The sequence below is a fragment of the Carassius carassius genome, chromosome 40 (assembly GCF_963082965.1).
Source record: "Carassius carassius chromosome 40, fCarCar2.1, whole genome shotgun sequence".
Taxonomy (NCBI): domain Eukaryota; kingdom Metazoa; phylum Chordata; class Actinopteri; order Cypriniformes; family Cyprinidae; genus Carassius; species Carassius carassius.
The window spans coordinates 23,027,315-23,042,082 of record NC_081794.1 but is presented as its reverse complement, the minus strand read 5'-3'; the positions used below and the strand labels follow the sequence as shown (position 1 = coordinate 23,042,082).

Here is a 14,768-nt window from a genome sequence, read left to right as displayed (position 1 = left end):
TGCTTCTCATGAATTTCGCTACAGAAATTAAAACTGTAACAAAAGACACTGAAAGACTAATTGACAAACACACATGGACAGCAAAAGCAAGAATGGAATGGTAACTTAAATGGAAAAATAAAATATTTTAAATATTTAATATGTACCTACTTTGTGATTGTGATGCTAAAGGAACTTGGAATAAAAGCTGGGGATGGTCTTCTCCATAGATGACCCAGAAGGGTTTATTTATTCATTAAAAACATTTATAGTGATGTCACACAAGGTGCTTTGTACAATACAAAAAAAAAAGTTTATTCAAATTGATAAAGTATGGATACACCATGTTCAAGAGAGTAGGTATGGCTTTCATCTATGGGAAAAGACCAAAAACGACTAACTACAGCATATTATTGCAAGGTTTATGAAACCCATTTAAACAATCAGAGGTTTCTCCTTTGTTCAATATGGGTTTAGGTGCCGTTTGGTCACCCGCCCACCTTATGTTTGGGCTAGACCTTCAGAAACATCAGCTATGTTCGTCTGTTCCGGCTGCAGGTCAAGCAAACAACACTTTTTTGCTTGCCATTATCAAAATTCAAAATATGTGGGATTTTTAAATTCAAACAAAACCAGAGAAGAATAAGTCAAATAAAAAGAAAACAAAGACAGAACATACAGACAAACTAAAATGCTTTTTTTAAAAATACTGTTTCTGTTCAGTTGGCATACGACTAAGTCAAAATTTAGGTCTTACCTCGTTTGGAATCGAGACTCATACTCCTCCAACCCTTGCTGTAAAGAAAAAGAGAATATCTTTTAGTCATCTACTTTTCCTTAAATGCCCAGTAGACGGCAGTAGAAGAATGCATAACACTTATGAACTGCAGTATTGATGATAGTTAATGCAGCTTTGCTGTAACCAGGAATAAAAAAGGAGGTCATTGAGTGCATCCAGAACCGGAACAATGGGAAGAACCAATTGAGCACTTATCTCTGGGAGAACAGAGAAACACAACAGACATACATGTCCTTTTTTTCCCCAAGCAAAACTTAATTAATATTGAATGCACTAAGGAGGGGACCCGGGGGTAATGATGAGCATTGTTACATAACAAAGCCCTACTTCTGATGTATTTCGATCCTGCTCCAAAAGCATTTGCATGCTTTTTCATACATATTTAAGTCATCGCAAGCCATTGCAAGTATAATTATTTCAGTTAGGTGTAGTACACATACATGTTTTTCATTCAAACCATTCTCAAAAATAAACAATGGTTTTAATTGCCAAAGACAAACACTAGATTTCTTTTGTTTGTAACACCATGCCAGCTATTTTCTTAGCTATATTCCTGGTGAAATCCAGGTTGGAATATTGAAACTAATATATTTGAAGAATAGTTTAAATGTTCTAAGGCTGCTGTATGTAAATGTCTCAAAATGTCCTTTCAAAGGGAAGTTTAATCAAACAGGGCAGGTCTTTTCTAATGTGGGCTCAGGCTGCTAAAATAAGACATGGTCACAGGTGGAAACTGGGTAATGTCCTGGAACGTCCTCTATGCGGTTAGCTGGAGATTGGGCTGTATTAATCTAAGTGTCGCCCCGCTATATTTTAGCATGTCTGATAAATGTCTACGTAAGGTGATTAATGCTTCAATACCATTAACATTTTTACAGAAAGCTATACTAATATCTCCATACATCTATCAAGGTTAATCATTTTCTATTGGATGTAGAATGACACTGCAATTAAGAATAGGCAGGATGTGTGTGTGTGTGTGTGTGTGTGTGTGTGTGTGTGTGTGTGTGTGTGTGTGTGTGTGTGTGTGTGTGTGTGTGTGTGTGTGTGTGTGTGTGTGTGTGTGTGTGTGTGTGTGTGTGTGTGTGTGCGTGTGCGTGTGTATAGCTTACTTGTGAGAATCCTGGCATTGCCACGCTGTATGGTCTCTGTCGGCTGTGTGGTGTGCTCTGCTGCTGGGTGAGGAAGCGTGTGGGCATGCCATAATCAGGTGTCGGCAACGCCATCTCTCTCTCCAGAAGATTTCCTGTGCTGCTGCTCCTGGTATGCTGCAAACTACAAACACACACATATATATGCATTGTTAGTTAACGTGATTTCATTTCTGTAATGTGACATTGCTGAAAATTTTTTGACTATATTTTATTGATTGGGAGTGACTGGATCAAGAAAGTGGGTGTTGTGTACTCAAATAGAGCCAAACATAATACTCAATTGCTAAAATTTGACCTAAATAGCTAATTATAGCATTATGATAATGTTAACATCCTCCAAGTGACATTATTAAAAAGGAAAATTATATCAGAGGAAGAGCAAGGCATTTTATTTTGTATTAAAGGTTACAAAGGCCTTTCTCTTTGGAGTAACATGCACTGATGAATCAGTCACAAAAAGACTATGAATGTGCATGAATAAAGTAAACAAGGTCAAATTTGACTGGTCATGTCAACAGTAAAGTCTTTCTTAGTTGCATGCTTTATGGTGTTATGCAGCTCATGACGTAGTTCTCTTAATGCATTTCATAGGTTGTGCCAGCATGGTATTAAATGGCACTTAAACATTGAAAGGGCTTTAATATTCAGTCAGACTCACCTGACGTGGAGTTTATTGCTGTCTGGCTCAGGAATCACACGGGTATAGGAGAACGGGAACCAGCCTCTCCTGATAGGACACATACAACGTGGAATTTGAAGTAGTTTCTCTGGTTCATCAAATCCTTACATTTTTCTTTATGCATGAACAAATTTTATTGTGAAGTTAACAGGCATGTACATTCTGTTTTTCTCGTTTTCGCCGTAGTGCCAGCCGTCCCGGGCTTCAGGCACCAACAGTGTAATGATGTCTCCTTCCATAAAGCTGAGGAGTGTGCTGTTGTCCCCGGCAGCGTGAGAGAAGAGGGCCTGAACGCGTGTCCGTCCATTTCTCTCCAACCCAGCTGCCATCGAGCTAGACCTGGGGAGGGTCTGTGTCTCTGCTGGGGTCAGAGATTAGAAAACCACAGTGAGCTATTTTTATATAGAAAATGACAGAAAAATTACATACATATCCTTCAAAACATATCGTACAATCCAATAAATTAAAAATTAACTATTTAACCCTAACATTTATGTATATATTTGTTGTATTTTTGCATTTAGAATATTTGTTTTAACATAATAATGTCAAACTATTGGAATCAGTTTAGGACTACGTGAGTTGCCTTACAAGATTTCATTGCAGCTCAGTAGGTTTAGTAAAATCTTTTAAAATTCCACTTAAAAGCTGTGAATGCCACTTATTAGGAGCTTCTTAAAAATACTTGCCTCAAAGAGAAACTATACCCTTCACCTATTTTCTATCCATTTTTAATGCTGTCCTCTCTATTCCCACCTGCTCTGCCCTGTTTTCATTTCCAGCAGTGTTTGCCCTGTTATTGTCCACTCACTACTTTCTCAAGGAGGAGAGTGAGAGAGAAACGCACAGGTGCGCAGACACTGACACAGCTTTATATACAGACGGCAGATTATCAAGTCATATAGAGATTCTGGGTTTTGAATAAACAGCACTGAAATCTTCCAGATGTCATGATCAGAGAGTTACTGTTTGCATGGTCGAGGGTAAGTCCCTTAACTTACCCAAAGTATTCTTTGGCTTTACAGGTGCAACCTTGCGGACAGGTAGGGTGTTGGAGAAGGTCTCTCCACCGTGTCTGTGGGCCGGTTTCTCATGTGCGGCTCTGGTCTCCATCCAGCGTTGGTAGTCTTCTCCCACATGGACCCCTGAGCCATTCACAATGGGAACACCCTCTACTCCCATCATCCTCTGCAAGATAAAATAAAAAATTTAGGAACAATTAAGAAACCTAGTTTCCATGTATACTTGAATACATGCATTTGAAATGAATTTGAAATAAAAAATACCATCTAGCATTAGTCATACTACTCCCGAAATGACATTTAAAGGAATGTCCTTCCTTATAAGATGCAGTTTTAACCATTTGTGACTTGATATAGTTAGAAACGTTCAAATCTCTTGCATGTAAATCAGAGATTTGGTCTTATGCAGATGCAAACACAATGACAAAGAAAACTTGCAATTATGCCGTCTGCCACTTTAAATGCTCAAGCTCTTTAAAACAGAATGGATTCTCATTGGCTGTCAATATTTTTATAATTTATTATTAGTTGGAAAAAAAATATTTTGAAAACAATTCCAATGATATCATTCCTGTTATAATTAGGTTGTGGTGTGGACTAATATTCTGTTAAATGCAGAATAATTGTTACTGCACTGTGATAAACTGTAAACTAAAGAGAGCTGTAAGTGCCAGCAGGTTTATGATTATTCTTTTCACAGCATTGTGGTCATTATGGAACTGTATTTTAATGACTTTATATCCATCTATACCAATTTTGAACTCTCTCATTCCTATGGCCGTGAGTGCGCCCCCTACTTTACAAAAACCCACAGGATGTAATTATACACATCATTAATGCAACCATTTACAAATGATCTTGCTGTAGTTAAGACAGTATTATTTTGTGGCTTACATTTTTTATTATTTTTTTGGTCGGATAACTCACTGTCTGTTGGTTCCCCATGAGAGCTGCCAGCTCAGGTGGCACAGGAAGTGGTTTGGCCCCAGGGATGGGGTCTGAGATGGTCAGGCTAGATTTAGAGGTGTGGTGAACACTGGGTCCCAGCGTCCCCGTCGCTCCTGAGCCCATCTGCTGAGCTAGAAGCATTGCCCGCTCTGGGAGTTTATTTGGGTCGGCACACGCTTGTTGCCACAATGGGATCTTTTGCGTCAGCAAGTCTCTGCCCTAAAAACAAACAAACAGCACCACAACTAGTATTAGCACCCAGCATAAATGAGGCAAGCTTTACACACCTGCGAGGGAATAATTTAGATCAGTCTAAAAAAACCATGTTGGCAAATCAAGGATAAAAGACCAAATTCAGACTCTCTCTGTGACTATAAAGCTGAGGTTTCAAGGGTGAGCTCTTCAGTTGATGGATTGATAGGGAGAGGGAATGCGGTCAAGTGTGATAAAGTGATCGCACCTCACCTCGCTTTCTTCTGAGACATCCCTCTCTATCCTGACAACCCTTCCCTTCCCTGAAGCCTGAAATGGCCTCATTACACTGCCCTATGCACAGGCAGTGAGCCTGGTTGAGCTCTACGACCAGTAAGAGAGACTATGATTGCCTGGAGACCTCTGAATGTAGAGCACAGGAAGTGCAACTTTATCTTTGGACTATTTTCTGTAATTCAGATCATCTGTTTGAGCAGTACATGGATGCTTATTCAAAAGACTGAAGAGCCAAATTTCAAAGTTAATAGACAGTCTAACGTGTTGCAACATTTTAGTTGTTTTTACTTAAAGGGATAGTTCACCTAAAACTAACACTAAAGGTTACACTAAAAATCTACCTGCATCCACCAAATTTTGGTAAGGTGCAAAATTTCTTTAACATAAGTGTGGTAAATATACTAAATACTGCATTGGGTGAAAGGTCTTCTAAATGCCTACAACCTTGTAACGTGTCAAAATCTGTTTTTCTTCTTTCTCTTTTACTCTCTACTTATACAGTAATACCTCCGTAGTCTGTTTTTGGCTGGCACAGGTCAGTACTACTGAGCCCCTATGGTCCTTTTCTAAGTCACAACCACATACCACCCTACCCAAAGCAATTATCGCCTGCCTGCCTGTCTGAGCACCTGCAGACTGCATCACGACCTCATCGGGTTCATAAAAGCAAAAACGCTAACACTCTTCAGGAGTGCAAACTGGCAAATCTTAGTCACCGTGAAATTAAAATGAACCGTTCTTGTTTTTATGAATATTGAAGTGTTTATTACAAATGAAATATCTGTGTACATATATTTTTAAATATAAATGAACTGCCCTTGTGATAAAAAAGTCAATTTTTTAAGAAGCACCACAATGGAAAAAGAAAAGATGATTCATCAGGACTTTATGCTGATCCAAAAGTTTAAGAGTAGAAGGACAGATCATGTGTATAGTCATAAGATTCAGTAGTCACAGCTTAAACTACTGAAGCCTACCTAAAGCATTTGTGATCTTAACATTTTTTTGAAAGGACAGTCTTGTCACACTTTGTTCAAAACCTATATGACTTACTTTCCTTGATTACAGTTTTTCTCAGTCACTTTGGTACATTTCTCAGATCAGAATTGAAATTCTCAAAACTACCTGTTCAATTCTCACATCATTGTGCACATCAAAAAAGCAGTTTCTCATTTCTTTGAACAAGTTGCAAATGCTTTGGTACAATTCTCTGTTGTTTCCTACATTATCAGTTGCTAATGTCATGTTGCTCAAAATTTATTATATAGTTTTCTGTGCAATAGTCTTACTGTGTATAAGTCATTAAATGCAAAATGGTTAATCTAGTTGTCATAAACTGCCAAGCACACTTTTTTTTTTACACATTATTATTAGACTTTTTGTCAATTTGGCATGAATTGTGCAAGTGAATATTTACTAATGAAGATAATGTAGATGATAAACCAATGATAAACCATTTCTCTGAAATAGCTCAAAGGTTCATCTCATGAATCTTCAGTTGGAAAGCTTATACTGTATAGACAGAGGACAACACAAGAGTTACACCTTCTCACAATTGACTTATTTTCATCTTTGTGCCCATATTTCTTTTTCCTTTTCTATATCACAAAAACATTGTAAAGGTTTTTTTTTTGGCCAGACCACTAGTAAAAGTGTAACTGGGAATTCTATCCAGTCTCTTTCAATCAATATCCCACATACAGTAATGTGTAAATTTGTACTTTTGAAATGGATATATGGCATACATAATCATATTGCATACTGTTCAATACAGTAACTGTCATCCAAAATGTTGCCATAGTTTACATCAGAACATCTCTCCAGAGTACACTGTTATATTGACAACATGACTAAGCAATTTGAATGTCTTATCCGTAAACTATGACACAAGGACTTGTCATTCGATGGCACTGACATGTTCATTGACACAGATATTTATTTTTGAGAGATGAACTAAGGATTTTGAGCAAGAGACTGGCTTTTGCAGGTAATCCATGGTGTTTTGCTATTTGTACGAGTTGTTTTGAGAAATGCACTTACTGTTTTGCAAATTGTGAGTTTGATTCGAGAAATGTACCAAAGCGACTGAGAAAAACTGTAAACACTAATATATACTAATATTAAAGACCTTAAACATCTTGTAGCTTCTAGCTCAAACAGTAATGCACTTGATCTCAAGTTGATCCATGAGGAATTACCCTGCAATAAGTGCAAAGTGAATTACTTTGGATAAAAGCATATGCTAAATCTTGCTAATAGGCAGTTAGCAGTGGTCTCTGAATTGCATTGTGTGAAAAGGCATCACACAAGTGCAATACAGAGACCACTACTAACTGCCTTTTAGTTCAGAGAACTTTTCTTCCCAGTGGTAAAATCTCTTAGTCATTGAGCATGAGAGAGTTTTTATACTCTTTGTTCCTTCTGCCCTCAAGTTGCAGACGAATGAGTAAGTAAGTATCAAGTACCATGTCTGTTGTGGGTGACGGTGTTAAGATCCAGCCATGACAAACTCTGGCAGATGGTCAGTTTTGTTCACGTCACTTCGCTCTTCCTGTTCTCACAAAAGTGGATAATAAAGTAGTACTACACAGAATAGACCTTAATTTAATTATCCACTGTGAGGTAATAACTCTGTCTTTGTCTAAAATGTTTTTGCATTTGCTTGCAGAGAAATTTCTTCAGTATGAGTCTTCCTACACACATACATGAAAACTGTGATTATCGACTGAACAGTCTGTTCTTGTAAAAGTGGGCCACTCTCTGCCTGGCCCTCCCTTTTTTTTTCTTCTACTCTTGCCATCTTTGCTCTCAACGCTCTGTCTATCACCAACTCTGAAGCGTGGGCGTCACAGTAGAGGAGTGAATCTCGCTTACGCAGGAATGACTAGACTTCTGCATGCTGGTGAATCCACCAGATCTCTCCTCTATTTTTGTTCAGTGTGAATGTAATGTCCTAAAAAGAATAATCATCCTTCACACTTGTTTTGTATATTGGTGGCACCACCTTGATTAAATGTCTTTGATAGAATTGATAAGCAATCAAGTGTGGTCTTGGTTCTAAATCATTTTGCATTACTGTAGAAAACACAATTGTACATCACAGGCATCAGTGCATTTTGGACCCAAATTAAGAAACGTTCTCAAAATACACAGTATAGCACATTCTCTAGCAAGCATGGCGGAATGATAAGCACGAAATGGAATGAATGATTGACTAAATGGGATTTGGGAGCAGAAACAACTGAAAACAAAGTATGGAGTTGTCCAAGTATATAATTTATGGATACTTATAATTTATAGTATATGATTTGAATTAATACATTACATGAATCATGGTTAAAGACAACATGTAATCAAAACTTATATCTTTTGACATAAACAAGGCTTTATCAGTTTAACTGACCAAGTCATCAAACGGAATATTTATTAATTATTAAATATGTTGTAAATGGCATTCCATGTTGTCTTTAACACATTTAAATGTGCAAATAATTGTTAAAATGCATGCTTAACAATTTTTTCTTAAATTAACAGAATTTCAGTGTTTCTGTGACCCAAAGTTTCTTCGTCATGATGTGAAATCTCACCTTGGTGTGGTAGGCGTTGCTCGTTTTGGCCGCTGCACACTGACGGTCAACGAGGAAGCAATACCTCCGTCTCTCTTCCGACAGGGCATTCTTGTAGCTCTCAGAGATGTATTTATCCAGCTCATTTTGTTTGCTGCTGATGGTCTCGACGTACTGAGGGACAGGGAAGTTGGCGTGAAGCAGACATAAAAAATGACAAACTATGCCCCTAATGTAGTGACGGCCATGCTAGGAGAAACCATACATTTCAAATGACAACCATGTTGGCTTGCTGTTACTCTCATTAAAAGCAAATGGGAATGCTAAAGCTCAATGATCCATAGCATGCAAAGCTGGTGAGGGCTGAATTTAACCAGCCTGCTTGTTTTGATCAGAGAATCCAAGTAACAAAGAAGGTCATGTTCATCATTTAGCATTTAATAAAGTAAAAATATATATATTTGAAAGTAAAATGATAGAACATCCAACTCACGTATGTATCACAACATAAAAGCTACCAAGGCTGCTGCCTCTGTAAAGATTGCACCACAGCCAAAACATCATCTAACAAGGACATAAAGCTTTTAGGAACTGGACTGCATCCAAACTGCGCACACACAGTGACACTCTTCGTAAGGTTATTCAACCTGTGTAGGTATCGTGGTATCACAGTGAGTTATGCTGATTCTTCCTACCAAGTGTAAATGAACAAGGCTGGAATCAGTGTTTGCAAGTCTATTATTAGTCTCGAATTAGAAAAGGTCATTGCATCATGCAAAAATGTGTTATGGGTTTACAGTGATGTACAAAATGTGTTCACTCAGACTCTCAGTTTTTTGCGTTTCATGGGTTTTGTGCCTTGCCCAACTGAAATGAATAAAGAAATGCTTCATCCAGAGTTTAAAACTCATTTGGTACACATCTGGTCTTAGTCACCAGCACCAGAACACATAGATTTTTAGGTTTAGTTGTTCTAATGTACATCAGATAAACTTGTTTGTAATACTTTAGCATTAAACTCATGTGGGGGAAAAATGTGAGAGATGAAAGAGGGGTAAAAACTATGAGATGAAGAGATACTAAAAACGCCTCCACACTGACTTGGAAACAGATATTGTAGTGTCAATAATAAAAGCAGGTAATGAGTTCTCAAGCTAGTTTAGATGTTATAAGCCTGTAGGTAAAACACTAGATGTAAAATGTAGCATTTCCAGGATTCTCTATGATCATGAGAAGGAATTTGGACACAATCGCTGACAGGTAGCATGATCAGCATACCAGAACAACTGAACACTAAATATTTTTGCACATAGCATCAACCCAAAGAGTGAGTCACATCATTTCATCAAGCTTGAAAGACTTCTACTTGTGACTTGTGACTAAAGTGAACTGAGAATTGTTTAGCAAAAATACTTGGTGGTTACACTTCTCCTCTGTTTTTTCCAGGATCTTACAAAATTAGAACCAATATGCTTGGCAAAAAAAAACATTATGTAGTAAGTAATACGTAATTTCTCTTTTTTTTGGGGGGGTATTTTTATTATTCTAACATAACTTTTGAATGTTATATATAAGCTGTATATTTAAGCAGAAGTAATTTTATATATTTTTCAACTTGAACATGTCATCGTAACCCACATCTGCATGTAGACTGTGTGTTTTGTGCACTAATGGATCAGATATGACGTCTGTCTTATTCTTTCTGGATAATGACAGCACTATACTGCAGGATCTACTTTATATTTAATGACCCATGGTCAAGACCCCTTTTCTGCTCCTATTAAATTTTTTTTCAGTGCCTGAGTCATGAAGAGAACATTTACATGTACAGTTCATGTACAAGCCACACAATAAGATTAAACGTTGAGGTCCAGCGAGTGCACTTACACAACTGCAGACATAGAACCAGCGCAAGCCTGTTGCCAGGTAAGAGTGCAAAAATATGTTGTCGCACAGGCAATAGTCAAATGTATAATGTATTTCTGCATCTTACAACTACCAAAATGACATTATGACATTATTAAATGACATAACTACCACATTCAGTAGCAAATGCTGGTAGTTGTTTGCTTTATTTTACCTAATTGTTGGATGAAAACCAATGTTTTTTTCTGTCAGCATGGATGGATATTTACTGCTATATGGCCTGAGGCAACAGAGGTTCAGCAATGATTTATTTAAATGACTAAACTTCATAAATTATATTTATACCATCAGATATTACAAATACAATAACATGGCAAAAAACCTAACATCTATATTTACATTCTCCTAGTGTTTCAGGTAATGGACAAACAGCATGATGAGCATGATGTTAAGTACAATTTGTGAAGTAGCTGACATGATCATACTCAACTAAGCAACAGTAAACACTGTCAGGCTAAAAACACTGTATTCAGCAGGTTAACACTAGAGTGGGAAAATAGTGTGTTTGTGTGCTGCAGTGTGTTGCCATAGCCTATGGCTCAGTTTGGTGGGTTAAAGCTAAATAGGTTCAGAAATCATATTTAGATCAAAGTTCCTGCACTATGTGCCTTTAGTTTGGTATCCAAAGGGAATACTGATGTACATACATACATACACACACACACACACACACAAAATTATGTAATGTGGGGCCATATCCTACACTACTGCAGCCTGAAATCATAAGTGACATTCAAATCAATCTGCCTGCCCTCCGGTTGGCCTCATTTTAACACGTGCTGAATATGGATGTAGGATAGGACTGAAAAGCACCATCATTTCTGTGCATTGATTCCTCAGGGGAAAAAAAAGAAATGAGTGCAGAAAACGGAAACAACAGTGTTTGTTATATAAAATGAAACAAGCAATGTTTTAACAATTGTGAAAATCTTTGCCTCCTCTAAAGCTCAATTTATCTAAATTAAAAATATGAGAAATTACCATGTTACAATTAAATATCCAATACTGGCCAACATATGTTCCATATCTTTATAACATTATCCAACAAATAGGTTAATAACTGATATGGTTCCACTATTCACGCCTTTGAAAGGTTGTCCACAGCTCGGTGTAGCGTGTTTTGCAGTGCTCTGCTCATGCCTTCTCTGAAACCAGACTCTCCGCAGCATGACGCACAGCAGGGACCATAAACCCCACATGTAAAATTCATCCACTGTTAATTCTGAGCCGCTAAGCGGAATGAACACATACACACCAATAAATAATAGACAAACGCTATTACAGAAAAAAAATTACATTCATCGAAATCTGACATTTAAGAAATTTCATGAGAGAGTTGCCACATGTAGGGAACCATGGGAATGGTTTACACATACAGTTTTTCTCATGGGTAAATCTAAGCTTTCACAACTAGTAAACTGCTCAAAATAAATAAATAAATACATATAAATATCCTGGGGATTGTCTGGGGTATATGAACTGAGGCTACAGACGTATTAACTTATTATTACTTTTTTTGTTTTTCTGAAGCCCCGTGCCACCCAGAGCTGAGAGGCACAAGCTAAACTAACAATCAGAATGTGATTTCCATCTGTGTTCTAAATGCACTTGCCACATCTAAGTCAAGAAAACAAGTGCATCTGAGCCTCTGTTTCTGCTTGCCACTGAATCTGTCGAGGTCTATGGAAGGCCAAGATTTAAGACTTTAAACAGCGTATGCAGAACAGGCAGTAGAATTCAAATGAAATTCACAATATCAATAAAATAAAATCAATAAAAATCAATAAAAACAATATCACTTAATTACCAGGTGAAAGAACACCAGAATAATTATCCTAATTGTAATTTTCCAGACTTTGCTTTAATTGAAGTTTTCAAAATGTTTCCAAACATTCTTTTCTTTGAATTACAGTTCAATAAATTATTTTTCCTGTCATTGCACTCAAACACAATTTCCTGTTGAGCAAAATTTAATTCAAATTTACACTCACTGATGCAAACTCTTAAATTATGGATTTTGGCCAACCTTGATACAGAATAACAAATCAATCATCTCTGGTGTTTGGTTCACTCTGAACCTCCTACAGTTTTTGTTAGACCCCGGAACAGGTTCTAGTAATTCATTTAAACAACCCACTGACCTTGCTTCTCTGCTTTCTTTTATACACACCAGTGGAGTGTGTTAAGTTAACAAGCAAGCAGAGCCCACAGTGTTTTATGCAACAGCGCGTTCCTACGCCACTATGAGGAGCACACCTACTGCTAATGGCTTGAACTGACCCCAGGTCAGCACACAGCACAACACACCCACTTCCCCCTAACCTCGCACCTGGTGACGACGGTAGTGAGAGGCGTGCATTCAAAACAAACAACGGCCCCGACAAATCAGCCCCCATACATAGAGGCCTTGATGAACTAAACACAAGGACACCACACAATGAAACCCACACAAAACAATATTAGTACAATAATGTATGAAAGGACTTCAGACAAACAGAGTGGGATTTTCTTTAACACCTATAGAGGCAAAGAGACTAAAACATTTTTTTTTGTTTGTTTCCGTGTTCACAGCTTATGGTCTGATTCAGTGCAATGCAGGATCATGAAAAGAGCAACAGCAAATACACCTTTATCCAGAAATAAGATAATGAAAACATTTATAAACCCTGATTAACCATGTTGTCTGCAACTGTCTTTTTAATTAGTCTTTTGATTGTCATTTATTTATTTATTTTTTGTTATAAATCATACTGTAATTATAGCAAAGCAAAACTAGGTTGTAAATCTTGTCTGAAAAGCCATCAGCACTGTAGATATTGATAAAGTTTTAACATTCATGCTCATGTTTAATTTTCTCATTCTCTATCAAGTGTGTTCCAAAGTGTATGTTCAAACGGGGTTTTATAAAGGTTATTTATAGAAACAGGGTTTTAGGAATTCCCACAATATTTCATCCCAGCATGAAGTCTCAGTTGGATGTTATGAACTGCACAAACATCACAAACAAATTCAGTGCTCAAGATCTGGAGCATCCCAATCTACTGCCAAACTCAGAATTACATTTTCAAGTCATTACACTGAAAGAAATTTTAAAGAAATAGTTCGTCCAAAAATAAATCCTCTCATCATTTACTCAGCCTCATGTTGTTCCAGATCTGCATTACTTTCTTCCATGCAACAAAAAAGGAAAAGTGGAAGATTTCCACTTAAAACTGCACTGAAAAGACCGGACAGTCTTTTCCATGCAATTATAATTAATGAAGACTAGAGCTTTCAAGCTTCAAAAAGGATGCAAGGCACCAGAAAAAGTATCATAAATATGCTTGATGCAACTAATTTGTAATATTTCAGGTCTTCTAAAGTCATATGTTAGAGCTTTAGATAAGATGTTTGGATCTTTGGGAAAAAGCAAACAATGATATTCTTCAAAACATCCCCATGTGTGTTACACACTAGGTTGTCATAAGTGTTTGGAATGATATGAGGGTCAATAAATGGTGACAGAATTTTCATTTTTGGCACAACTTATCCACCAAAAAGTTTCGTTTGTTGTAATTGGAAAAGCAGCACTGACTCACCTGCATCTCCTTGTCTCCATATTTGGAGGGGTTCTTGCTGCCTTGACTCTTCCTGCGCAGCTTCTTCAGCTCGGCCTGGCACTTCTCCAGACTCTCACCTTTACTTTTGTGTTCCATCTGGTATTTCTTCAGAGCTGCCTGCCAGATGAAATAACACAGCTCTCATTGCAATCAACCTTAACGATATCCAAATGGACAAGACAAGCAACTTAATGTTTTTATTTCAAACATTTTGATCGAGCATCTATTCCAGAAAGATAAATGCCAATGGAATTGAGATTGGGCTCTCTCGTAGTATGCTTGATTTCTTTATTCTCAACATATATTGAGCTTAAAATAAATGTTCAGAGTGTCCCATTGTGAGTTGACTGTTTCTTAACAATGTTTAACTGACCTGAACCCAGAATTTAAAAGACATGAAGGTCATCACATGTTCTTTACTAGTGGGAACTTGGCTGAGTCAACCCAATCAGGACTTTCATTGTCCTTCCCAGAACCCCCTGCTTCACAGATTCATTGTGTTTCAGACTATGCGTCTTTGTTTTCTCTATCCTTCACTGCCAAAGCCTTCTGTTACATTTGACTGAGCCTGATTTGCCATCTATACTATGTGTGGAACAGAAAGCAT

At 37.4% G+C, this 14,768-nt stretch overlaps 1 protein-coding gene across 7 annotated transcripts in view; it reads right to left on the bottom strand.

The window, feature by feature from the left end:
* baiap2b (BAR/IMD domain containing adaptor protein 2b) overlaps positions 1-14,768 on the bottom strand; it is a 56,469-nt gene that overhangs the window by 6,553 nt on the left and 35,148 nt on the right. For 4 of the 7 annotated variants that reach the window (XM_059532703.1, XM_059532698.1, XM_059532699.1 and 1 more), the window contains 8 exons: positions 14,141-14,278; positions 8,658-8,810; positions 4,561-4,800; positions 3,613-3,799; positions 2,771-2,972; positions 2,591-2,659; positions 1,891-2,053; positions 737-774 (listed from right to left, as the gene is read on the bottom strand). In XM_059532703.1, coding sequence (XP_059388686.1) covers positions 737-774; positions 1,891-2,053; positions 2,591-2,659; positions 2,771-2,972; positions 3,613-3,799; positions 4,561-4,800; positions 8,658-8,810; positions 14,141-14,278 — 1,190 coding nt within the window. Of the gene's footprint in view, positions 1-479; positions 532-736; positions 775-1,890; positions 2,054-2,590; positions 2,660-2,770; positions 2,973-3,612; positions 3,800-4,560; positions 4,801-8,657; positions 8,811-14,140; positions 14,279-14,768 lie in introns of all 7 variants that reach the window. The other 3 variants (XM_059532701.1, XM_059532700.1, XM_059532705.1) reach the window with 2 other exon arrangements.